The 27937-nt window shown below is 41.8% G+C and overlaps 2 protein-coding genes across 3 annotated transcripts in view; both read left to right on the forward strand.

Moving 5' to 3' along the window:
- LOC120558777 (dnaJ homolog subfamily C member 5-like) overlaps positions 1-2189 on the forward strand; it is a 47296-nt gene extending 45107 nt beyond the window's left edge. The window contains exon 6 of the mRNA XM_039800007.1: positions 2144-2189. The gene's annotated coding sequence lies outside the window, so the exon portion shown is untranslated. The remainder of the gene's footprint in view (positions 1-2143) is intronic.
- On the forward strand, positions 87-26755 carry trim101 (tripartite motif containing 101). 2 transcript variants are annotated; one of them, XM_039800005.1, is made up of 13 exons: positions 87-624; positions 724-955; positions 1772-1972; positions 5108-5289; positions 5399-5573; positions 5826-5921; positions 10000-10077; positions 10793-10948; positions 11710-11732; positions 11872-11996; positions 16766-17295; positions 23910-24039; positions 25502-26755. In XM_039800005.1, the coding sequence occupies exons 2-12, from the start codon at positions 944-946 to the stop codon at positions 23994-23996; spliced, it is 1665 nt and encodes a 554-aa protein (XP_039655939.1). In that variant the 5' UTR covers positions 87-624; positions 724-943; the 3' UTR covers positions 23997-24039; positions 25502-26755. The 2 variants fall into 2 exon arrangements, with proteins under 2 accessions (XP_039655939.1, XP_039655938.1); XM_039800004.1 differs by having other exon boundaries at positions 87-955.
- Positions 26756-27937: the final 1182 nt, after the last annotated feature.

Consider the following 27937-nt stretch of genomic DNA (forward strand, 5'->3'; position numbering starts at 1 on the left):
GTGTGTGTGTGTGGGGGGGGTGGCAATGAAACCTGACACCCCCTCACCCCCGTCCCCCCAACTGAAGTCAGCCCCCCATGCATCCTCTCACTCAGACACACACATTGCTGTGGATGGCGAGCGAGCTGCAAACAGACCAACAGTAGTCGCTACTTGCGTGGGGAAAAAAAGAGGAATGGAGTGAGTGTCGGATGAGGGAGAGGAGGAAGAGCGAGCGAGGAAGAGTTACCGGAATGTGAACCGTCAGAGGGACTCTGTCCGGTCACATTTGGTGTCTCAGTGTCACCGGGAGCTGAAGAGGAGATCCCAAACTGCCTCGTTTTCTCTCCTCGGATAGGAAACGTATTATTCCTGAACTGATAGAACTCGGTTTGACCTCCTGACCTCAACTTTCCCAGAGTTTTCACGTTGTTGGCGTGGATTGGTTTTTACCACATGACTGGACAGGAACAGTTTGTCCGAGGTAACAAAAAGCCTGCCTGAGTGACTCGGGTATTTCCAGAACCTGAGACAGCCAGCGTTGCCCTCAGCAGCTTCATGCAGTGCTTACACAAGAGCTGAGTTTTAAAGTAGGCCTCTATTAAATCTTGGACAAATGAAACCGATCCTGGCTCCTCTGTGCAGGTACAACTCACACAAAGCTATATGGAAAACATTGAGAAACTACAAGAAATAATTGCTTTTAACTGACTATTTTTTTGTTGATCTCAAACCGGAACAAAGTTGCCCTGAAGACCTCCGAGAGATAGAAGTTCAGCCGGCTCGTCCTGCAGGACTCTGTGGTTGGTGGTGCTTTTGCTCACAGTTGCACACATACATCTCAACAAAATGATTATTTGATTATTTGACTAAGCAGGAAGACCTAGACACGGGAGGTGAACATTTTTTTAATGACGGAGAGAAGCTGAACTGCTGACAGCTCGAACACGTGGATCATCAGCAGATGGAGAGGAAGGTGAGTAACGGACACAAAACAAGCGTCCATTTGGACTCATTGATCGACTGATTGGATTTTGGTGGTCAAAGGTTAAAAGTTCACTGTGACGTCACAGTGTTCACATCAATTCACACAAACGTCTAATAGGATAAGATGATAGATGATTTATGCCCCAAAAGTCAAATTCACTGTGACAATAAAATGTTATGCAAACCCACTTCTTTTTTTTATTACTCAGGAACGCAGTCCTTCCTCTACAGCGCTACAGGCAGTTGACCTCGAGTGGTTAATGTTAGGGTTAGGGGATTGGTCAGGGGTTAGGACCTGTACATGTAAGCATGGACGCCTGGCCAATAGTAGTGTGTGAATGCTATTGAAGGGCGGGTTTTGGCATGGCCTTAGTGGGAGAAAAAAATATTGCTTCCTTGATGGGAGAAAAACATGCTCTGGTTTATTGGCATTTCTTTAAACCAATCACAATCATCCTGGGCGGTGCTAAGCTCTGGACGGAGCCACGGTGCCTCTGCTAAATAGTCTACATTTTCTAATGCTATTTGACAACATTGTAGTACATATTTTGGGTTCATCAAAAAGCGTGCTCGTTAAGATACCAGCAGACGAGCTAGTCCAGCACAAATGAGTGCATAAAAAGTCAGCAAAATGAAGTTTTTGAACCTCAGAATTAAATACAAAATTAGTGCCCCGCCCTCTTTCCACTAGGCTGGCCACAGGTCTGCAGTCTAGAGTTCTGGGTCTTACAGAAAATGTGTAAAGGCACCAGTGCAGTCCCTCAGAAACCGCAGCAGATCATTCAACCAGCTGTGGTGTCAACAGGAGGAGGTGAAGTCCATGTCTCTGCCGGCCAACCTGAGCTGCCTGCAGGGCGCCGGGGGGGCGGAGGGGGAGGAGGCGGCACTGGCCACGCTGGAGAAACAGCTCATCTGTCCCATCTGTCTGGAGCTCTTCAACAAACCGGTGGTCATCCTGCCCTGCCAGCACAACCTGTGCAGGAAGTGTGCCAACGAGCTCTACCAGGTCACTGCCCATGTGCTTATATATATATATATCTATATATACATGTGTGTATATATATATATATATATATATATATATATACATGTGTATATATATACATGTACTGTATGTCTCATCTTTCATCACACACGTTTTATACCATGAGCCAGTACTGCATTGTTCACAACATATACACACACACACACACACACACACACACACACACACGCACGCACATGCCCCAGCTTCGTGTGTGTGTGTGTAGTGTGGATTATCAGTGTCTAAAATGGGACGTGTGGATGTTGAACTGGTTCGCTCATGTACACCTGCTGTGACTTACTGCTATTGTTCAGATTGTGTGTGTGTGTGTGTGTGTGTGTGTGTGTGTGTGTGTGTGTGTGTGTGTGTGTGTGTGTGTGTGTGTGTGTGAGGTCCATTTTGCTGCAGCACTGTGTAACTAACAATGTTATCAAGAACTCTACTTAAATCAGGGGTTAGGTTTATGGTTTGGGTTAGAGTTAGGTGCCTTGAAGTCAACGGTCGCAGCGCTGCCTGGAAGTCGACATTGAGGGCTTAAAACCCCATGGAGTGTTTTCTAGTGTTTCTAGAAACATTTTGATCGTTTTCTATGGCTGTGAAATCGTTTCACTATTGACGAAACCAATGTAGAGTCAAGCTGACCGTGAACACATCGTAAACCATCTCTCTGTCTCTCACGTAGTATTGCTAAAGCACATAGTACAACAGGGAAACGTACACATGTACATACAGCTTTAAGACAATAATCTCAATTTCAAGTCCAAGCCCTGTTTGATAAGTGATGTTACACAATTTAATTTTAGACATTTATTTGCTATTTCATTCATATATTACTCTACTTTTGTTACCTCATATCAAGCACCAAAACAGTTGAGTGTAGGGATATTTTCAGAGATTTAATCATTTCCAAAAGCGATGAGCAACATCTTTTAGCTTTAGGGCCAAATTGTCTCTTTACACATTGCTCTGGAACAAATTTGGGCATCACTATACAGAAAGCTGAGTTTGTTCTGGACATTTTGATATGAAACATACAGGGATATATGCATTAAAAGGAGAATTCAAGGAGCTATCTGAAAATGCCCTCAGACCTCAGAGGAGAAAATTGCTACGCCTGTAACAATATTTGCATAATTGTCTAATCGGCGTTTATTTGTTCAACAGCAATGAATTGCTAACATTAGCTAAGGTCTTTTTTTATATATATAATTTTTATGGGCATTTCCGCCTTTAATGATAGGACAGAAAGACATGAAAGGGGAGCGAGAGGGAACACATGCAGAAAACTGTCACAGGTCAGACTCGAACCCTGGACCTTCTGCATCAAGGAATAAACCTCCACATACGTGTGCCTGCTCAACCAACTGAGCTAACCGGCCACTAGCTAAGGTCTTAAGGGGCAGGACTGATTGGTAATGATCAGTTTTATGTTCATTTATGAAAAAACGTAAAAAAAAACAATGTTTTATGATAATAAAGAGGCGTGGTTATTACAGTATCTGGGTTACAGTGATATAACCAAAAGATGTATCCTGGGATTCATTCAAAAGTTGAATTTGTCTGAAAAATAAATACATAAATAGATATTTGTAAGACGGAGAAAAGGAGCCCTTGGTTTTGGAGGTGCTCTTTGGTGCAGGGGGTGATCCGATCATGCTCCTCTGATACTAGGAGATCTTTTTAAAATTTGACTCAAAGGGACAGTTATATTGTTAATTGCAATAATTTCAGCCTAAAACACCAACTTAAACATAAAGTGATAAAGGCACCAGGAGTACAACGATACAGCAAAATCATTACCCAACTCATCACGTTGTTACAACTTTGGGTTCCACTTTACTTGAGGGTATCTACAGGATGGCAGTAGCTCAGTCTGTAGTGTAGTAGGGACTTGGGTTGGGAACCGGAGGGTCGCAGGTTCAAGTCCCCATACGGACTAAAGTATGGTGGTGGACTGGTAGCTGGAGAGCAGCCAGTTCAACGCCTGGGCACCGCCAAGGTGCTCTTGAGCAAGGCACCGAACCTCCATGGGCAGCTCCCTCACTCTGACATCTCTCCATTAGTGCATGTATAGGTACTGGGCATGTGTGTGTAATTCAAGCCTGTGTGTAATAACAACAAGTTAAACATTGTAATTTCCCCTTGAGGCATTAATAAAGTATACATACATACATACATAAGATTGTCATGAATGTGTCATAAACATTATAAACAAGTCATAACAACAACAAACGACATAACACTTTGTTTAGTAAGTGTCATTAGGGTTAGGGTTCTTGTGTCATGACTCTTATGTAGCTACCTTCATGTAAAGGGTTACCCAACTTTGTCCCAGTGTAGCTGTAGCATATGAGTTCTCTCTCTCTCTCTCTAGCAGATGATCTCTCCGTCAGGCCCAGCAGCAGCTGAGGCTTATCAAGGCTACTATTTCAGGACGCGTTACACCTCTAACCTTCCCTCCGTCCCTCTGCTCATCTGTCCTTTTTCTTCACTCGTCTATGCGCTGTCCCCCGACTCTCAATTCTCTGATCACTTCCCACATCTGCTCAGTTTTCTCTCCTGATCTCTTCTTTTATGTTTCCATCTCTTAACTGTTGAACTAGCCATGCATGGATGGATTGGCCCTTTTTTTGTATCACAGCATCCCTTTGCCAAGATGTATAGAGTAGAGACGTGTGTGTGTGTGTGTGTGTGTGTGTGTGTGTGTGTGTGTGTGTGTGTGTGTGTGTGTGTGTGTGTGTGTGTGTGTGTGTGTTTTTACATGCTGGCTGTGATCTTGTTCTTGCCCAGTAACCCGTCCTGAACCAGCTCTGACCCCGGTACTAAAACTGTTGCTAATTATTGAAATCCCAGCATGCAGCTGTGTTGTAGGACAACTCCAACTGCTGGGTGTTGACAGGCAGTCTTGGACGGTCAGTGAGAAGCAGTTTATCCTGAAATGTTTAATCTCCGTGCAACCATGTTTTAAAGGTCGGGTCAAACAGATTATTTTACTTTTTCTTATTTTAATACTTCAGGTACATTTTCCTGATGATACTTACATACTGCAAGTCTTTTTGCAGTGTGGTATTAGTACTCTGACTGAAGTAAAGGATCTGAATACTTGTTTGTGTGCAGCCGTCCCTGTTCCAGGCTCGCACCACCATGCAGGTGAACAGCGGGCGTTTCCGCTGTCCGTCCTGCCGCCACGAGGTGGTGCTGGATCGCCACGGCGTCTACGGCCTGCAGCGGAACCTGCTGGTGGAGAACATCATCGACGTCTACAAACAGGAAGTCAGCAACAACAGCAATGCCACAAGGTGAAGAGAGAGAAACAATGAAGAGATTTATGATAGCAAATATACTTCCACTTCCACACACAGGTGTTTACAGATGGGGTGTTTCTTCTTTCTCTCTCTCTCTCTGCAGCCCCCTCCCTCTTCCTCCACCTTGTGCTCAGCTGACGTGTTCAGACCATGAGGGCGAGAAGGTCAACATCTACTGTCTCACCTGTCAGCTTCCTACCTGTTCTCTCTGTAAAGTGTTCGGGGCTCATCAGGCCTGCCAGGTGGCTCCTCTGACAGACATCTGCCAGCAGCACAAGGTACATACTGCTCTACTAGAATGGTGTGTGTGTGTTTGTGTGTGTTTGTGTGTGTGTGTGTGTGTGCGTGTGCGTGTGTGCGTGTGTGCTAATTAGGTTTGTCTCTAACTTAATTAGCCCGATAAAAAAAAAGACCTAGCACCTTTTAATTGTGCTACATTCATTACAGATTCATTAGATAACTAAAGGCTGTCATTAATTGACTAATAATCATAACTCTCAATAACAAGTTCATTTCCTTTTCTTTGTCAGGATGAGCTGAGTGAAGCAGTCAGCTCTCTGGCTGCGGTCAACGACAAAGTCCAGACTATGATTAATGAGCTGGAGGAGACGTGCAGAAACATAGAGGTGTGTGTGTGTGTGTGTGTGTGTGTGTGTGTGTGTGTGTGTGTGTGTGTGTGTGTGTGTGTGTGTGTTTTGTTAGGTTTCAAATCCAGGTATTTACATCCAAACCAATGGTGACATATCTTCTTCCTCTGTGCCATAGAAACACATCAATGAGCCATACTGTTGCACTGTTCCTGCATAACACACACACACCACACACACACACACACACACACACACACACACACACACACACACACACACACACACACACACACACACACACTGTATTATTCTGACTCAATCCCACACACACCGTCCTGCTGCCACAAATACACACTACAGCACCAAATGTGGATTAATCCACCGCTGAAAATAGTCCCCAACAAATACACTCCTGTTTGTTTATAAAAAAAAATCCATATTTGTGAACAGATTTTTATTGATGTATGTCTTCAAGTGTAAACACTTTGGGCTGAGAGCCAGAGTCAGGGTAAAAAAATTGTTGAACAAACTGAAAGAATATAGAATAATGCCATACATTCCTCACGTATTCCTTATGTTTCACATAAAATAAGTGTAGAATTATATTTAAGAATAAAAAAGAAAGAAATACATGCGGAGTAACAGAAGTAATTTTGTATATTTAAATTACATTTTATTTTAAACAGCAGTTTCTAAAAGTGATCTCTTTTTTTCCAAATCAAATGTTGTAGACAGCAGGGCATTTCTAAGTCTAAAAAAATGACATAATAATCTATGGTAACACTTTACTTGAAGGTATCGACATAATCGTGACATGACACAGTCATAACTATGACATGACGCTGTAATAAACTTTTTAAACAGTCATAAACGTTTATGACTTCTGTCATTAAGTGTCATTCAGTTTTTATCATGACAATTTGACATTCTTTGGGTTGTCTTGATTATGACAAGTTTACATTAATCAAAGTGACATTACCAGAAGTTGTCTTGGTCATGACAAGTTGACATTAAATTAGTTTGGGATGTCTTTGTAATGACAAGTTGACATTAACCAGGATGACATTACCAGAGGATGTCTTTGTCATGACAACTTGACATAAAATGTCTTTGGAGTGTCCTTATTAAGACAACTTCACATTAACCAGGATGACATTATGTCAACTTGTCATGACCAAGACTTTGATTAATGTCAAGTTGTCATAATCAAGACAACCCAAACAATGTCAACTTGTCATGACAAAAACCAAAATGACACTTAACGACAGAAGTCATAAACATTTATGACTTGTTTATAACGTTTATGACACATTCATGACAGCGTCATGTCATAGTTATGACAGTGTCACGTCACGATTATGTCAATATCTCCTAGTAAAGTGTTACCCAATCTATTAATAGTACATTTTCATTCCACAAGATAACTCCCCGAAATGTGATAAAAAACAGACCACGGGATGTTTTATACAAATTCTCAGCCTGTTTAGTTTGGTAATTATGGAAATGTGAATTGTTAAGATAATAATATCTGAAACTAGAAGGTGAATCTGTTTTTGACATTTAGTTTTAAACACAAATGTACATGTTGTAAGAAGCAAAGGCTGCATACAGTCTGCCTGTATGTAATAACTTAGTTTTTTTTCCTATCATTCCATATGTTAACTTATTCTACTGTCACATACACACAGTATGTAGTCCATATATAGTGTGAAAACATATGTTAACTTATTCTACTGTCACATACACACAGTATGTAGTCCATATATAGTGTGAAAACATATGTTAACTTATTCTACTTTTACATACACAGTATGTAGTCCATATATAGTGTGAAAACATATGTTAACTTATTCTACTTTTACATACACAGTATGAAGTCCATATATAGTGTGAAAACATGTTAACTTATTCTACTTTTACATACACACAGTATGAAGTCCATATATAGTGTGAAAACATATGTTAACTTATTCTACTTTTACATACACACAGTGGCCCTCATTTATCAACCTAACGTAGAAACCAGCGCAGATATGAGCCAGAAATCGTCTGGCTCGACAGGCTTCATGTGTGATTCATGAAACGTTTGTATCACACCAATCAGAGCATAAGAATGGTCGTACGTTGATAAATGCAGCAGCTGGAAACGATCGTAATTTAAATATCACGCCCCAATATATTCTCTGTTTTGAGGCCTCGCCCCTACAATTTACGACATGGCGAGACGTAATCCGGCTGAGAAGCGGCACTTTTCAGAGGTGGAGATTGAAACCCTGATATCTCCGGTTCATTTGCACTAACGTGTGTACTATTTGGCAGCCTGAAAACTGGTATTAAAGGCTGTAGAAAGAATTCGGGATGAAAAGAGATCACTGATGCAGTCAACAGTGTTGCCGTAGGAAATCGGACTCCAGCTGAAGTTTATTTAATTTATACATGCTTGACATATATAGTCCTAATAGTAATACAGGCTTATATTGCAATATCTTAGGCTAGGTGTACTTATATTTAAATAAACACACGGTAGCGGTCCGGAGTTTATGCAGTGTCTTTTATTTTACTCGTTTCTTTTTTTCATGAGTCAGAACGAGGCAACAGCTGAGGGAGAGTGTGTGTCCTCCCCCCCCCCCGTGCTGGACTACCACCTCGACCCTGTCTCCGAAGCCAAGCCGAAATAACTCGGTCAATGGCAGAAATAAATCATTCACTTGAAAGAGAAACAAAAACCTGAAGAATAAATAAAAATGTTGTTCATCGTCATGTTTCCTGTATAGAATATCATTGCCAAACATAACACTATAGGCTACCTTTTAAAAGCGAGGAATAATATCCTGTCTCCTTGGTATAGCCCCCAGTTGGGGTGGGCTGGACACTTCTCTCAGGGCATCGGGTCATCTGGCTCCATCACTACATTTATGGCACCGTGTCTTCCTGTGCGATGTTGTGCAGAACCCCACAGGCTAAAACAATGTTGCAGACCGGCGCATAGAGGTCTTCTAAAAGAGCCAGATCTGCCATTGCTGATAAGTGATCAACTGATGACTTCTCCTTCTCCTGTTAAACTGATTATATGCTGCACCGCAAGTCCACACTGACTCCAAAACTTGCGTACACGAGTTAAGACCAGACGTGAGATTTTATCGCAGCCTACGCTCACGTTCAAATTGATAAATGCCGAGCTTTGCGTAGGAATCGGCGTACGCCCGTCCTACGCCTGTTTTAGGTCGTACGCACGTTTCATAAATGAGGGCCAGTATGAAGTCCATATATAGTGTGAAAACATATGTTAACTTATTCTACTTTTACATACACACAGTATGAAGTCCATATATAGTTTTTCTGACATTTATGTCACTTTTTGACATTTTTGTCACTTTTTTGTCACTTTTTCTGACATTTATGTCTCTTTTTTTTGACAGTTTTGTCCCTTTTTGGTCACTTTTTTGACATTTGTCACTTTTTCTTTAACATTTGTTTCATTTTTCTCTGACATTTGTGTCACTTTTTTGACATTTTGACAACTTTTTCGGAGCCTTTTGAAGTTTTTGTGTTTTTTTTCCGAAATTTGTAAAGCTATTTTCTTTTACATTTGTCATTTTTGTCCACATTTTTGCAACTTTTTTGACTGTTTTGTCACTTTTTTAACATTTGTGTCACTTTTTTCTGACATTTATGTCACTTTCTTTGACATTTTTGTCAATTTTTTTACATTTGTGCAACTTTTTTGTCACTTTTTTAACATTTGTGTCACTTTTTTCTGACATTTGTGTCACTTCTTTGACATTTGGGACTTTAACATTTGTTTTCTTTTATCAATAGTTTTTTTCTTCAAATGCTATAAAATTGACTAAAACAACCAAAGTCAATGAAAGCAGTGAACTGATCATGTATTTCATCCACGTTAAGTTTTTTGGACAATTTGTTTGAAAGAAAAACCCAAATTTCTGATATAGAAACTTTTAGAAAATGGGTCATATTTGACCCGAGGACGAAAGGAGGGTAAACTTATTTTACTGTCACGTACACACACACACAGTATGTAGTCCATATATAGTGTGAAAACAGTCAGCGTTAAAGCATGCGTTGTGTTGTTGTGTGCGCTCTCTCTCTGCAGGAGAACTGTAAGACTCAGAAACAAAGTGTGTGTGAGACGTTCGGCCGTGTGTTCTCCATCCTGGAGGAGAGACAGAAGGTCAGATTGTCTTCCTTTCTCAGCACTATATGAACACATGTATTATTCATGAGAATCAGTGGTGGAATGTAACTAAGTACATCTACTCTATACAACTTTACAGTAATATCCTGGCAGCAGCTTCGCCTGTAAACTACTGTTTAGTTACAGTACGCATCCTGTTTTTATATTTGAAGGCATTTTACTTTAAATAGACAGTTTTTTATGTATTATTTGGATTTACAGTAATATACTAGTTGCAGTGTAATTCCCGCCTTTTCCTTTATCTTCCCAAGATGCATTGGTGTTAACAGTAAATACCTGTAATCTGTAACATTCACAGAAAGTGGCTTATTAAAACAGTACAATACTGTGAGATTGTAGCTGTGAATTTACATCAAAGCTTTACGGTGTGTACTTCATTACAAGTTTGACATACTTGTACTTTACTTGAGTATTTCTATTTTCTGCTACTTTATACTTCTACTGCACAAGTTATTTACGCCAATAGTTATCTGATATTTTTAGTTACTTTTGTAAAAACATATTATATGCTATGATGCTATGAGTATATTACCAAATATAATAATTGGACTATTTGTCTTACATGCTGATAAATTGTAAATATATGAAAATACAGTACATTGTGTAGTACAACTTTTATGTAGGCCTACAGCAGTAACAGTACTCGTAGTTGTAGTGGTTGATTACTTTCTTCATCATCATCACATTGAAGGCGATGACGCAGCGAATCAGCACCGAGCAGGAAGAGAAGACAGGCCACGCCCAGGCGCTGATGCGTTGCTATGGAGACAGCGTGGTGGCCAACAGCAAACTGGTGGAGCGAGCAGTGAGCAGCATGGAGGAGCCAGACATGGTTGCTTTTGTTCAGGTGTGTGTGTGTGTGTGTGTGTGTGTGTGTGTGTGTGTGTGTGTGTGTGTGTGTGTGTGTGTGTGTGTGTGTGTGTGTGTGTGTGTGTGTGTGTGTGTTGTGTGTGTGTGTGTGCATGTTTTAGTGAAACGGATATTTGGGGGTCACAAATATTGAAAGAATGGGTCTGGAAACTTTGTGGGGAAAATGGACCCAGGAATGTAATGGATGAGAGTGTGTGTAGGGGGGGGGGATGGGGAGACCAAAAGGAGCGCGTGTTTTTTTTTTTTTTTTTTTTTTTTTTTTTTTTTTTTTTTTTTTTTTTTTTTTTTTTTTTTTTGTGTGTGTGTGTGTGTGTGTGTGTGTGTGTGTCTGTGTGTGTTTCACATGTACAATGTACAATGTGTACAATCCTGGACTGCATTACTTTATGTTTTAAGATTATGATACACTTTTTAATTAAATGCTCTTCTTTTTTGATCCGGTTCTTCTGGTTGGATAATTTTATTTATTTTTTTAAATTGAGTTGTATTTGAGGAAGGGAACAGTTCTTTGTTTGCAATGTAATGTTGTATGTAAGAAGTTCTTTTCTGAGAAATGCTGTTTGGTCCACGTGGGCTAGACACAGTAAACAACTACTACTACTACTATTAGTGTGTAGTTAAGTTGAAATGTTGAGTACTGTAAAGATGCCTTTGGATGTAGTAGCAAGTTGGAGAATTGTTCAGCATCAGCATGGCGTAAGACCTGAGTCTCTGAATTCTCTTTTGTCCTCCCTTTAGAATTCAAAGGAGCTGATCACAAAGTGAGTATGAAAGGTGTTGCTTGTTGCCTGTGATGCATTCTTTTCAGAACATATATATGTTTTTTTAGATTTGGACCACCCTCCGTCATTCTTTCCTGTCTCCCTTTTCATTCGTCCACTCTTTTCCCCCCCACACCAGAGTGATAACAGCCAGCGGCTCCTGTCCAGCTGAGACTCTGAAACCAGGCTGTGAGAGTTTCAGCCACTACAGATTTGACTTCAGCAGACAGGAGAAAGCTCTGAAGAGCATTGACTTCCTCAAAGGTAAGAAGAGAGACTGCCTGGGAAACCACTTTGAAACTATATCTTTACAAGACACCATTTTATTTTTGCACCAACGGAAATGTACAATATATCCACTTTGTCAAAATGTTTTCTGTGTCTCCAGCATTATAAATAGCTGACTGCAAAAATCTAAGGATGAAAAATGGAATAAACAAACCAAATGCTCACTGTGCTTGTAAAGTCTGCACTGTGTAACTGAAGTGTGGAATCTGGGTTTTTTAATTCAAGGTATACCAGTCTCATCCAAAAAATAGTTGGTAGCTGCAGTGAAAAATGAGTAACATTGGTCTCGCTTGAATGCACAAAACTTACTGTCTTACTGAGTTACTGTCCTGTGAGAACCACATAACTAAAAAAGTTTTCATGTTGTCAGAAAACAGTCCTGTTGTGGTCCGAGTGGACCGTTCTCTGGGATCTGTTTTCATGCTAATCCAATGTGACCAGTTTCACCGCAAACCGCTAATTAGCTTATAACACTAGTCATCGGGGCAGAAGGTAAAATAAAAAGAAATTGCTATTTCTACACCACTAACAAGGCTCAAAATAACACCACACTTCCACGGTAGCATAATGAGGGTCCCTACATGTAAACCCAAGCATTGAGAACTACAGACAGTTTATTAAAAAGATAGTTTACAAAGACTGTACCATTCACGTATACAGGCAGGCGCCATCTTGGGAAAACAGTCTCAACCAGTCGAACGATGAAAACGTGTGCGTGCTAGAAATAGGGCCGACGCCTATTTTTCACGCTACACGCCAGCATGTTGGAAGCGTTTCCAGACAAAATAGAATAGGAAAAGATGTTTATATGTCATTTAATAAATGACATGTTGATGTTTGAAAGTCTCTAGGTTTTGACATAAATGCAGATATAAATGTGATTTAAAAAAATAATATATCAATATAATATATAATATTAAATCTGCAATATTGCACCTGTGAATACACAATGAAATATTCTGGAGCCTATTTTGCCGTCAATCCTGCCGACGTTGTCTCTGCTGTAATCAGATCAGTATATGTTTATGTTTATGGGAAAAATCCATGTGTCCAGACAAGGCTAGCAGCAGCAGCAGCAGCGCCGCGTCAGACACCTTTCTGGTGTGTAAAGACGTAGAAAACGCCACACAGCCGCCACGCAGCTGACACTCTACAGAATCGCCACGCAATGCAGCCAGTGTGCAGGAGGCCTAAGAAGTATGGTGATTTTCTCAACACATGAAAAGTAACTAAAGGTGTCAGACAAATGTAGTGGAGTAAAAAGAACAATATATACCTCTGAGATGGAGTACAGTGATAAAGATGCATGGCATGGGAATAGTCAAGAAAAGAACAAGTACTTTGAATTTGTACTTCAGGACAGTACTTTAATTCAATTCAATTTTATTTATAGTATCAAATCATAACATAAGTTATCTCGAGACACTTTACAGATAGAGTAGGTCTAGACCACACTCTATAATTTACAAAGCCCCAACAATTCCAACAATTCCAGTAATTCCCTCAAGAGCAAGCAGTGCGACAGTGGCGAGGAAAAACTCCCTCTTGGGAAGAAACCTCGGACAGACCCAGGCTCTTGGTAGGCGGTGTCTGACGAGCCGGTTGGGGGTGTGATGAACAGTGGCGATAGTAGTCACATTAATAATGGAACAGTGACTGGATGTAGCGGGAAGCTGCAGGGTTCAGCAGGACGCAGCATGACATTGCAGGGCATCGCTGAGCTCAGCAGGGAGTGCAGCAGGACCACGGCGACAGCTGCAACCAGGATCTTGGTGCCAACGTTCTCCAAGGAAATACGCTGGGGGAAAAAAAGCATAAGGACTCCGGGGAGTAAACTCCCCAGAAGCTAGGGTTAGTAACAAGCATTTCTGGGACGGGCTGCACACAAATAGTAATAGTAATAGTAATAGTAACAGTAATAGAAAGGGAGAGGAGAGAGCAGCTCAGTGTGTCAAAGGAAGGAAGTCCCCCGGCAGTCTAGAACTATAACAGCGTAACTATAACAGGTAACTAAGAGAGACAGGTCATAAGGAGAGGTAGCTTTTTCGGGCTTAGAACTCTCCCCCTGCCGGATCTGGCTTGGCTGGCCTGCCTCCCTCTACTTTGTTATGTATTATTAATCTAACAATTATGAAGAGAAGCAGTTGGGCCAGTTAGGTGAACACTGCAACTCCTCACTCCCTAACTATAAGCTTTATCAAATAGGAGAGTTTTAAGTTCATTTCTTGAATGAGGTGACAGTTTCTGCCCCCCGAACCCAGATCGGGAGCTGGTTCCATAGGAGAGGAGCCTGATAACTGAAGGCTCTAGCTCCCATTCTACTTTTAGAGACTCTAGGTACCACCAGTAACTCTGCATTCTGGGAGCGCAGTGCTCTAGTGGGACAATAGGGTATTAGGAGCTCTTCTAGATATGATGGTGCTAGACCATTTAGAGCTTTGTAGGTCAAGAGAAGGACTTTAAACTCAATCCTGGATTCAACAGGAAGCCAATGCAGAGAAGCTAATACAGGAGAAATATGATCTCTTTTCTTAGTTCTTGTGAGAACACGCGCTGCAGCATTCTGGATCAGCTAGAGAGTCTTAAGAGACTTATTTGAGCAACCTGACAGTAAGGAATTACAATAGTGCAGCCTGGAAGTAACAAATGCATGGACTAGTTTTTCAGCGTCGTTTTGAGACAGGATATTCCTAATTTTGGCAATGTTACGAAGATGAAAAAAGGCTGTTCTTGAGGTTTGTTTTAGATTGGCGTTAAAGGATATATCCTGATCAAAGATAACTCCTAAATTTCTAACAGTGGTGCTGGAGGCCAGGGCAATACCATCCAGAGTAGCTATATCTTTAGATAATGAAGTTCGGAGGTGTTTAGGACCCAGCACAATAACTTCAGTTTTGTTAGGGTTTAACATCAGAAAATTATAGGTCATCCAGGATTTTATATCCTTAATGCACGCTTGAAATTTAGCTAGCTGGCTGGTTTCGTCTGGTTTGATTGACAAGTATAATTGGGTGTCATCCGCATAACAGTGAAAGTTAATTGAGTGTTTTCTAATAATATTGCCTAGAGGAAGCATATATAAGGAGAATAGAATTGGTCCAAGCACTGAGCCTTGAGGAACCCCATGGCTAACTTTAGCGTACTTGGAGGATTTATCATTAACATTCACAAATTGAGATCGATCAGAGAAATAGGACCTAAACCAACTCAGAGCAATTCCTTTAATGCCAACCAAGTGTTCCAATCTCTGTAACAGGATTGAATGGTCAATTGTGTCAAACGCAGCACTAAGATCTAGTAAAACAAGAATGGAGACAGAGTCTTTAAAGGTCCAATATGTAATATTTGTACTGTAATAAATCCAAAAATGACACCAATGCCTCATCAGATATTAAGGAAACATGTTAAACTGAAATACTATCTTTTCTGACAACAATGCTAATTTCAGTATTTTTCTTTTTGAAATTTACATTCCGTGACGGAATTTATGTTTATGTTTTGATCTGTGTGTTGTTATCAACGGCCCAGTTTGACAGCCAGGCTGGGTTGCCAGATATACCTGTAAAAACGTAAACCCAGCACGCTACAGCTGTAACGGTAGTACAGCCATGAAAGCAGCACACAAACGAACAGGATCAACAGAGATAGATTCTACCCGACCTAAAATAAAGAAAACAGCATTTTTCTAACAGGCGTGACCAGAGACGTAACAACCCCTGGTAAATATTGGAGATGTATTTGAAAGATGGAGACAGCTTAGAGCCCAAAAGGACGCAGAATTGGCTTATTTCCTCCTGAACCGGTAAGCATTAGCTTCAGGCTAATTTATCACAGCTACTAGGGGCATTTTTTGTCATTTCAACATTTGTGTACTCACATTGAATTATATAGCTAGAGTACCGGAGTTGGTTACTTGCAAAAACAATTGAGACAGTAAAGTGATCCCGACTGGTCCTGGCTAACGCTGCCTTGCTAACCCTGCTTACTGCTAACGTTACCGGGGGACCAGGCAAGCCCATGGCTGTTTACAGCATGTAGCCTCTTCAGCGGCTGGAGCCGACAACGGTGAGTTATTTTAAACCACGAGAGGGGGGCTGTAAATCGGAAAGAGAGGACTGTGAGTTTGCAGTGTGTTTAGCGATTGTTGCCGTAATTCTAAGCCAATGAAGTGTGTTCCGTCGGCAAGGTAGTGGTATATTTAGCGTTTCGTATTGTAATTCTAAGCCGAGGAAGTGTGCCTGACTGGCGTGTGGAGAGGACGGTGAGGTTGTTGTGTTTTTAGCGGTTCATACTGTAATTTTAAACCGAAAAAGTGTGTCTGTCAGTTGGTTACAGAGCCCCGAATGAGCACAGGCTTTTATGACTGTCAATATAGCCAGAATCTAACGTTAGCTACGCTGTGCTGTGGAGTAATGTCTGGCTATGTGAGACTAGCATCTAACGTTAGCTACTCTGCTGTGCTGTGAAGTAATGTCTGGCTATGTGAGAAAAGCATCTAGCAACGTTGTTGTGAATGCTGCGGTCTCAGCCTGGCAACCTCCGTGAACTTCGAGTCTGGGCAGGAGGGGGCGGGGGAAACGACTCTCCAGTATTTTGAATTTGTACTGCAGTAACTATTTTAACCGCTAGCTGCCAGTATTACACACAATATTACATATTGCACCTTTAACTTTGAAATGTCCCATAAAGCAGAATGAAGAAAGAAGCCACTTTGAGTCTCAACAGGTGTTGCTGTCTCCCTGCAGTTGTGGAAGAGGTTCCTGAAGAAGCAGAGGTGGAACTGGAGCCAGAGGAACCCAAAGAGCCCTCTGTCCAGAACGTGGAACCAGAACAGCATCAGGAAACCTTGGCCCAGAACCTGGAACCTGGTGTAGAAGCAATTCCAGAGCTGATAACCCCACCAGAGGAACCGACTGCAAGCCCGGTGAGTTACACCGTGGAGCCTGCAGAGGCGCTTCTGCAGCCAGAGACTGAAGACCCGGACGTAGCTGATGGAGGATCTGGTCTCTTGAACAGGGGTGTCAGACTGGGGGTGGAAATGGGACTGAGTACCCAGGGCCCTCATGTGAGGAGGGCCCAAAAAGATGCTGGAATGAATAGCTCTGGATGCGGGGAGGGGCCCATAGAGAATGCCTTTCTACAGGGCCCAGAATTTTGTGCTGCACCCCTGCTGATGAAGAACAAGGAGGTGGAGAAAGAGGAGGCGGAGGGACATGCTGATCCTGTTAAAGAGGGAAACGTCTGTGAAGAGCAGGAGGGAATGAGCACAGTACAGGTACCGTATCAGCTGTCTATAGAAACTCTAATACAGCTTTTATTTAAAGGTCCCATGGCATGAAAATTTCACTTTATGAGGTTTTTTTAACATTAATATGAGTTCCCCCAGCCTGCCTATGTGTAGCCGGTCTGCACTGACACTCCCTTAATTTCAGTATGCGTAGTAATGGACGACAGACATCTTCTGCTTTGCCAGTTGGACGGGGGGTTTATTTTGTATACCTGTGTACAACACACAATTAAATCAGTACAGCAGCTCTGGGTTCCTACACACACACCTCTCCTCACCATAGCGTACCGCTACTGAATAACATGTGCAGTGTTCTTATTGAAATAATATAACAAAATACATTTCAATGTGATCGTATAATCAAAATGTTATTATAAAATCAAAACCATTTCCCCACATACCAACGGCAATTTTTATATTTCATTAATAAATGTAAAATTTAAACATGTACAAACAAAAAAACTACATGTATAAGAATAACATTTTCATCACAAAAAACAAGGGGAGGACCCACATACCTGTGTACAACACACAATTAAATCATTACAGCAGCTCTGGGTTCCTACACGCACACCTTTAAATGAGAGGGAGAAAAGAACCAGCGCATAAGAATCCACACGTGTGCTCTTCGTTAAGCTAGCCTGAGAGAAGTGAGCTAGCATCTCACACAAAAAGTGCCGTACACAATAAAACTGTATGTACACATTCAAACAAATATCACCATGACAATGAACAAAGCTAGTGACAGTTAAAGTATAGTAAGAACTTCTACTTAGCGGTTTTAACATGTTTTAAGTCACTTTGAACCAGAGCGCTCAGATTGTCTTACCTCTCCTCACCATAGCGTACGCTACTGAGGAGAATACAGGAAGTGACATCACTAACAGGCAACTGGTCACACCGCCAGAATAAAATTAACAAAATAAAATCTCCCCAAAATAAATACACACAAAACCAGATTTATATGAAAAAAAATATATATATATCAACAAAGATGGATTTTTGGTGAAATATAACAAACAGAACACATCGGTTACATATGGTTCCCCATCTTGACAAAAGGAATCTTCTTTCAGCTCATCTTCAGACACCCCCTCACACCCCTCTCTCTACATTCATACTTTAAAGGAACTCTGAGCTCATTAAAGTTACAATGCAAACCATTTTCTAAAATATGAAAAATTATACATTTTATAAAATATTTTAGATTGATTTCCTCCTCTCTACACAGCCAATTTCAGTAAACTTAAAAAAAAAATCAACTCACAAAGACTATAAATTAGCGAAGCACTGCAGGAGATCCATGACAAAGTCATCTGTGGACTTTTATATATTTGGTTAAAATAACATCACGTGGTACAGCATTGAGCTTTTTAAATCCCTCCACGGTGCTGCATTCAAGTAGCCTGACAAGCCAGACCCACATCCAGATGTTGGGTTTGGGAACTCCCCATTGGCAGGGCTCAATCCGAGGGGCGGGATAAACGGTTGTCTTTCAAATTCCCTCTGCACGCAATAGGATAGCACTACAACCAACCAGAGCAACGCTAGCTGATAGATTTAAACTCTGAACACATTTTCCTTTTTTTAAGAATGACTTCAGTGCCGTTCTTTGTTCTTTTCTCAAAGAAAAGCTGAACTCCAAGTCTTCCAGAGTCGCGGCCAAAGCCGATTCCAAAGACCGCTGTTCACCAGCAGCAGCAGCCATCTTCTTTGTTTTCAAGTAGCAGGGAATTCACGAACTGTCGCAACTCTGCTGTCATTATGTTAAGCCTAGCCAACCGACTCTATAGAAGTTGTGATTGGCCTGACCAGAATTTGGTTTTTCCAGCTCGCAAGCCAACGGAGAGTTGCTAGACTGAACCTGGTTGCAAATTACATTTGCTGGCGCTAGGGTGGTCTAGATTTCTAGGCTAGCATTCAAGAACTTCAACATCTGCGAATACACGGTCGGCATTAATTGACTAAGCAATCAAATCAAGTGGACAGACTGGATGCACACAAAATGCACACATTGCTGTCCCGCTCCAATATATTGGCGTGTTCACGAATAAATCAGCAGGCAACCATTCCTCGCTTGTCTTTTCCTTTTTTTTGAAGGCAGGAACTTTCCTCGGGAACTAGGAACCTTTTGAGAAACTCGTTGCGTTTCGACTCGCAAGGACCAGGCTCCAAACTAACTTTCTGGGGACATTTTACCCCCCAAAAAGTACCTGCTTGGGTGTAGTACCTGAACCTTCAGGGTGGGGTTTGCAGGGATCACCGTCTGATTGGTTCAAAGACACACAGCGTGGCTGCTTCAACTTGTGTAACACTTCATTTATAAAACAAGGAAGTACTCTAGTATGGATTTATGACAGTTTTAGGACGAGGGGAGGACATTTTCTTTGTTTGATGATATTAAACGTAAAGATAGGTTTCCGACTCCGAAAGAGAGAGCGATTCCACGATTGAGCTGAGATATTTGATATAAATATTCATTCAAATGGTCACTTTTGTAGTGAATTCAGACTGTTGCCTGTTCAACCTTTAATGTTCAGTTCCAACCTGGTCTCACGGCAGTTCGTGAAAAAGTCATGTTATTTTTAATCTATTGATTCGTGTACACGGACACGTTTATGTCGTTTTTTTTCGTGGTGGTCAGCACGTAATGGGAAGCATCTCTACGGAGGTTGGGTTTAGGAAAAGGAGAACAGGGAAAGGACAAATCACACAGCGGGACACGATCCCCGGTCTCTGGGGTGAAAGTCCTGTGTTGTTTGACCCATCCATCCCCCCAACCAACCAACCGGCATTTCATACTACTCGCTACCGTAGTCGTGCTGTGATCACGACAGATGCTTCCCATTGAAATACATTAGTTTAAAAAAACGTGCTGACCACCACAAAAAAAACGAGATGTATACGAATCAATAGATTAGATAACGTGACCATTTCACAAACTGCTGTGAGACTGGGTTGTCAGTTCAGTACATACACAAACACTGTTTATAAAGTTAACGGTTCAGCAGCCAACTACAAATTCTGTGGGTTTCGCAGTCTTTTGAGACATACAAACGAAGTAACGTAACTGTGAACCACAGCTGATAGTCAGTTCAGTATGAACATTTATTGGAGATATGATCGTACATCTACAAATGTTTTCTCTGAGAGTTGATTTAAAAGGAACCTAAACCAAAAGCGGCCTAACCCCTCAGTCACATTAGCTACAAGAGATGGCGACAAAGCGGCAGGCTCCATTTCATTTTCAACTGGAGGGGCCATTTGCCAGCGGCAAGCGATGAACAATGCAGGGCCAAAATAGACCAGAAGTCTATTTTATGCAAATGCTGAGCGATGCAACAAAGCGACTGCCAATCGGAGTGAAGACAGCGTGAGGGCAGCAGGACGTATGTACGTTGGTTCCTTGAGTCGAAGAAAATCATTCAAGATGGCGGAAACGCTGCAGGACATCGTATTTCTGTATATATCTGATATGTTTGGCATTATATCTCATGTATTTTGTTACCCCTATCGAGAAATAAATACTTGGCTTTTTAACTGTCTTCCTTCACATATCAGTGTGAGGCAGTAAGCGATGCAGATGATTGGACGGCACAGAGTGCCACCAAGGACAAACATGACACTCAGGATGAAGAAGAAGAAGAAGAAGAAGAAGAAGAAGAAGAAGAAATGATGAAGGAGGAAATGGCTGCTAGGTTTTCCCCCAGCTGGTATCGACCCAGCAGCTGGCGCAGAGTTAGCCCCGTCCCTGCAGACATCCCGCCAAAGGTTCTGGATGCAGAGCAGACCACGTGTTCAACACCGCCAGCTGGGGAAGCACGCCCAGAGGCCGGGATCCAGGCTGAGGCGGAAGGTGCAGTCCAAGTCGTGTGTGAGCCCCAAGTACGACCACATTCTGTGGATCCGTGGAGTCTGGAAACACTGCAGGCTCAGAGCACGTCTACCCCCGACCAACCTTCACCTGGACCACAACCACTCCTGCTTTCCACTGAGCGTGAGTCGGAAAGCCGACAGCTCTCTCTTCTTCAGTCTCCCTCACAGACGGCACCTGTTGAGCTGGGCAGTGCTTTAACACCTGCTCCCCATCTGCAGCTGACTAGGCAGGCAGCTGGAGACGCTGGTATTCCAGAACCTGAGGAGGAGGAGGAGGAGGAGGAGGAGGAGGAGGAGGAGGAGGAGGAGGAGGAGGAGGAGGACATGCAGGGCTGGGTGTGCCTACCCGCGGCTGTGGACAAAAGCTTCAGCCCAGCAGACGGTAGTTTTGATCTCGGAGACGGTGTGTCTGAGGATAATGATAGTCCATCATCCGTGGTGCCGGCGGAGACTTGTGAGGGTTCTGGGGTTGAGAGAGGTAGCTCAGAGATGGGTAAAGGCGAGTTGGAGCTGAGTGATGGAGGAGCAGAGGATGCAGAAGAGACGGAGCAACATGATGAAGATCATTTAGATCTGAAATGTGCTTCAGAGGTCGAGACGATGAATGAAGGGCTGGAAGAAGGAAACACACGGTGTGATGAAAGGAAAGAAACAATGGATTCTGTCCATATGAGGGAGGACGGCTCTGAGCAGAAAAATGTCAGCCTGGACACAGGAGAGCCTGGTGTGGAGAGTAAAATCAGCTGGACGCAGGGAGCCGGGGACACAGGGTTTGAGGCTGGTAGTTCAGGGTTGGCAGAAGAGAAAGAGGATGATGGAGAGAACAGCGAGCAGCCTGAAGACTTTAGTGTTGCTGAAACTGAAGAGAAAATAACCTCCTCTGTTTCTCTCCAGGTCAGTGTCTGCTGGTTTTACCTTCATCGTCGTCATTATCATCATCATCATCATCATCATCATCGAGCGGGCTATTGCACTCTACACCCACCTGCTGATCTGGCTACACCTCCACATTGTCTTCCTCTTTCTTTTTTCTCTTCTTCCTCTCTTGTTTTGGGGTGGTTTTGCAGAGTCACATTTGCAACCTGGCTGAAACAGCACCACCACTTTGGTCTCTGTGTTGTTGAAGAAAAGGAAGGCGAGACAGGAAGAAGGAAGGAAGGACAAAAGGGGAAACTATTTAAAAATATATTTCACCCCTAAAATAAAAGTTAATCTCATTTCAATTAAGAGCATCAGTTAAAGGACAATTCCGGCGCTAAATGACCCTAGGGGTTAATAACATATGTGTACCGAGTCGACCGTTCTCTGGGATCTGTTTTCATGCTAATCGATTGTGTCTCTAGCTTTAAACAAGCTACCGCAAACCGCTGGTTAGCTGCTAACGCTAGCTTTTGGGGCACATGGTAAAATGCTATTTCTACACCACTAACAAGGCTCAAAATATCACCACACTTCAACAGTAGCATAATAAGGGTCCCTACATGTTAACACAAGCATTGAGAACTTTGTAAGTGTACAGACAGTTTATTAAAATGACAGTTTATAAAGACTGTAGCGTTCATGTTTACATTCGGGTGCCATCTTAGAAAACAGTCATGAGCAGTCGAATCACGAACACTGTGTTTGAGCTATGTTACTGGTTACTGGCTGCACGGCGTTCGTGGTTCAACTGGTCATGACTGTTTTCTACGATGGCACCTGCCTGTATAGTGAACGCTACTGTTTTTATAATCTGTCTTTTTAATAAACTGTCTGTACTCTTACAGAGTTCTCAATGCTTGTGTTTACATGTAGGGACCCTCATTATGCTACCGTGGAAGTGTGGTGCTATTTTGAGCCTTGTTAGCGCTATAAAATAGCGTTTTAACATGTGCCCCGAAAGCTAGCGTTAGCAGCTAACCAGCGGTTTTGTCCTTTAACCGTTTCATCGTACAAAGGAGCCCCAGACATGACATCCGGAAAAAAAAAAATATAAAAAATAAATTGTTGTCACAAAAGGACTAGAATACCCCAATATAAGTACAAGTTCAGCATTCAAAAGCAGTATAATGAACAAAATGTACTGTAAAGTAGTACTGGTTCTGCAAAATGCCCCCCTGTGACTGATAAAAATCGACTCATAGCTTCAGCTGTAGTTGAACATTTTCATGTTTTGTGTGCAAAAGTCTTAATTAGAAAAGTAACTAAAGTTGTCAGATAAATCTAGTGAAGTAAAAAGTACAATAAAAAAAATTATAAAGTGGCATGAGAAGAAAGTACTCAAGAAAAGTGCAAGTACCTCATAGTTGTAGGCCTACTTAGGTACTAGGGCTGCACAATATGAGGACAATATGAGATAATGTTCAATATCATGCTAACGATATTACTTGCGATAAATATAGATATTAAAGTGTACTCAGTTCTGCTGCTTTCAGTATTCTGCTAAAATACAACCAACTGTAGCCCAATAGGTACTGTACATGAGTAAATGTTACATTCCACCACTTGGTTAGAGTAATCAGTCCTCTTCTCTTCCTCCGTCCTTCTCCACATGACTGCCTTTTTATTGCAGCATCATCTTGCCATCTCTCTCCTTCATCCCAATATTCTCTTCACTTTGACCACTTGTCTCGTCCCTCCTGTCTGTATCTCATCATTTGCCATCTCCTCCATCCACCTCTCTCTCTCTCTCTCTCTCTCTCTCTCTCTCTCTCCCTCTGTCCATCCATCCATCCATCTCTCTCCAGGCTGTCACTCTGCTCTTCTACCTGTTGGCCTTCCTGGTCATCCTGCAGAGGGTTTGGGCTTACATCGGCTGCTTCATTTGCACATAACCCCAGCAGGAGACACATCCACCCTCACTGCTGCACAGCTCAGGTACACCTGCTGGCTCCACCAGGCTTTTATTTGAAAAAAAAAAAAAAAAAAACTAAAGAAATGGACAGCAAAGCTGCAGATTTAAATGTTTCTTTTTTTAAATGCCGGCATGAACCAAATGCAGATTTATGGCTGGTATGTCCTTAATGACTTAATGATTACAAACGTTGCATTATGACTAAAAGTAAACTCTTTGAGACTGAGTTTGGGTGTCTTGTTCTCATAATCGCTCCATACCTTCAGCCATCTGTGGTTGACTTTACCCTCTGCTGGCTCCTTGTGGTACTACTTTGTAATTACAGTAAATCAGTCAAGAAGTCAGTAAAGGTTTTAAAGGTCCAGTGTGTAGGAATTTCTCCCATCTAGCGTTGAGATCATATATCGCAATCAACTCTCTCTCTCTCTCGCCACGCAGTTCAAAGTAGGTATTACAGCTACGGTAGCCTTCACACATCAAAAAGCCAAGACGTCATCCACGTCTTCATCCAGCTTTTGCCTCCGGCGCTTTCAATGCACTATGTTTTGCTATGTTGAACATATAGGAGGTAGTCGAGACTCAGGGACATTTTTTCCTCTCTGCATACAGAGTCAGAGATCATCATCCGATGATTCGACGACAGTAGAGATAGGCAGAGGATGCGGACGAGGGAGAGGAGAGAGAGGAGAGAGAGGGGGGAGAGGAGGGAGAGGAGGGAGAGGACAGAGAGGCAGAGGTGGATCGCATGCGGTAGGAGTAGGGCAAGCGACCGAAGAGGAAGAGGGCCCCCAAACCAGCCGAGCCGCCGCGGAGAGAACCGGAGCCATCCCACGACAAAGACGTGCAACGTCTACAAGAGGGGTGACAGCTGGAAGATCTACAAGGTCCCGAAGAGTGGTGTTTTCGAGATAGGAGCACCTGCGAGTTCATGATGTGACAGCAAAAACGCGAAAGATGGAGCAGTATGTCCTGTATGTCCCTTACCGGCTAACATATTTCAAGATGGAGCATGAATATGGAGTGTCTACCCCAGTTCATGCAAACACAAATGTGAAATTTCAAGCCAATAGGAATACTTGGAATTGATGGTGGAGGTAAATATTCATGAAAAAGGATTTTGATAATGAACAACTAGACACGTTACACACTGGACCTTTAAGATTTTAATTTTAAATCAAGTTGAACTAAGCAACTAAAACTTATAATGGCATATTAACTACCTGACCTTAATCTAGTAATAACATTTTTTTATGCTCTAACAACTCTGTTTACGCCCCTTTGCTACATGCTTGCGTGATAAGTTGTGTTTGCATTAAAGGTCTTCTTTTGTCTGCATCTCCTATACATGGTCTGCAAGGAGTGCTTTAACTTTTTGATACTTAAAGCACACTTTCCTGATAATAATCATATACCTTTACCCAAGTAACATTTCAATGCAGGACTTTTACTTATGCTGAGTCCATGTGCTGTCCCTCTTTGCTCCAGCTGGAGACTGAGACAAGGAGTCCTGCTCGGACTGGTCCTCCTCTCTCCTCCTCGTCCTCGTCTTTCACCCTCGGCGAGGTTCCTCGCCGGCCCAGTTTCTGCTTCTCCTGGCTGAATTCTGTCCACAAGAAGTAGAGGAAAGAGAGAAGAGAAGACGTTTCGCTGAGGAGAGAATGCAAAAAAAGATGAAGGAGAGGACAGAGAGGAGTTTTTAGAGAAGATGTTTTTGCTGTTGAGAGAAAGCCAAAAAAGATGCACTCCAGAGTCAGATTTGTTAGCCCAGCGCTGCCCTGAGACTGAAAACATACGTGCACTTGGATAAAACTTCAGAGTTGCAGCAGTTTTATCAACCGTCTCTGTTGTGTTCTGAATATTCATCCACTTTAAAAGAAATTAGGACAAGATAGGAAGAGATCTGCTCTGGATCTGTACTCTGTTGGGCTCTTATTTTGAAAGGGCACTGAGAAGAAGCCTTTGCTCCTCACAACGTTCAAGTTTGTGACTTTAAGTAGCAGTGTCGAGGAAATAGTATTTGAAACAGTATTAGTAATATATCATTGTACTAGCTGTAGTTGTGGTACAACAGTCAGTGTACTTAAGTACAATGTAATGCTACTTTATAATTCTACTCCACTACATCTCTGATGGAAATATTGTACTTTACTCTACTACATTTATCTGACAGCTTTGGTTCAAAAAACTAAAAAATCATTTAAAAACATATTTTTATATGATGCAGTACTACAATCTACCCAGTAGTATATAACGTATGTACAATTAGCTCCACATTGATAAGCTACAACATTAAAATCTATTTGTTAGTCATAAAAACAGAATAATATACATTATTATTATAATATAATAATATATACAGTGTATATATATATATATATATATAACTAAAAAAACATAACACTTTGAAAGGAGCTGTTGTGCATGTTGATTACATTTTGCTAATAATACATGGATGGATACATTTATTTATCATTTTGAATTCAGGCCTTTTACTGGTATATGATATGATATTTTATTTCCGTGTCACGCCACTAAGTGGCCCATCCCACACGGAATTACGCGACGCCAATACAAAATTAATTTCATCCACAGCTTCCGGTACTGGTAATGCAGTATTTCTACATTTACTTAAAGGTGCCCTGCCACACAAAACCTTTTTTCTTGTATTTTTTTAAATCTGTCCGGTCCATATGTGTGTGTGATATGTGGTGAATGTGAAAATGAACTGCTACCTCCTCTGTCAGCTCTAGCCACTGAACAGAAATAAGCAGAGAAATCAGGCCAATTACAAAAGCTGGTTAGTCTGACGTGGCGTTACCTGAGCTCATTACTATTCATGAGCTCACCCACTTGCGCTGGGTAAAGGATGCTTATAGACAGGGTCTCATTGGCTAGCTGTTAGCCAATCAGAGTCAAGCAGCTTAGCTCGTTGAATAGTAACGAGAACTGGCAGAAATTGAGCTGAGTCTTCCTGCAGCCTTTCTATACCACGCTAGAATGGCTTGAAACAAGGAAACCAAGTTACAGAGTCCATGGTAGATCTTCAGACATTACCACAAAGTCATGAAATACATGTGGCAGGGCACCTTTAAAGATCTGAGAACTTTTTCCACCACTGCTGGTAGCATTTGCAGTAATAGGGAAAGTTTTACCTGTTTTCATAAAGGAAGTAGCACTAGTATAAGTCCAGGTAGTTGCATTAGTAGGTAACGTAAAAGTGCAAGTTTTAGTAGTTATAGCGGAACTTGTAGTAGTAGTACTGTTTAAATTGGAGTCTACTTTTAGGTATAGCTACTTATTTCTATCAGAGGAAATCCGAGGTTTTAACAGCCTTTTACTTTACACGTGCTACTAGTTGTAGCTTGACATCAGAAATGTGTCGAACAATAGTTCCTAACCAGTTGGAGCCACTTTGAACTGGTGATTTTGGATGACACGTGTGATTCAGTGTGGTTTCACATTGGCAAAATGTCGTGATTTTTTCGCACACACTGCAGCGGCTTTTTAATGTGTGTTAGAGTGTGTCTGAGCACGTTTTATTTATTGAGTGTTTGGTGTTCTGTACGTCTGTGCATAATGTAGGACAGAGTGGTTCGGATGGGATATTGGTTTTAATTGATACATGTATAAATTAAATAAATCTGGATTTTGTCACCTGAAGGTGTGTGTGTGTGTGTGTATGTGCGTGCGTGTGGCTCGATGGTGTTTTAAGCCCCCAACGTCGACTTCAAGGCAGCGCTGCAACCATTGTCTTCAAGGCACCTAACCATAACCCTAACATTACCTAATCCTAGTGCGCTGCCTGGAAGACGACGTTAGGGGCTTAAAACACTAAACACGGGTGCGTGTGTGTGTGTTCGCTCTCATGCACAGATTTGTTTTAAAGATATAAAGATATATATGAAAACAGCAACACAGAAA

This window comes from Perca fluviatilis, chromosome 5 (genome assembly GCF_010015445.1).
Source record: "Perca fluviatilis chromosome 5, GENO_Pfluv_1.0, whole genome shotgun sequence".
Classification (NCBI taxonomy): domain Eukaryota; kingdom Metazoa; phylum Chordata; class Actinopteri; order Perciformes; family Percidae; genus Perca; species Perca fluviatilis.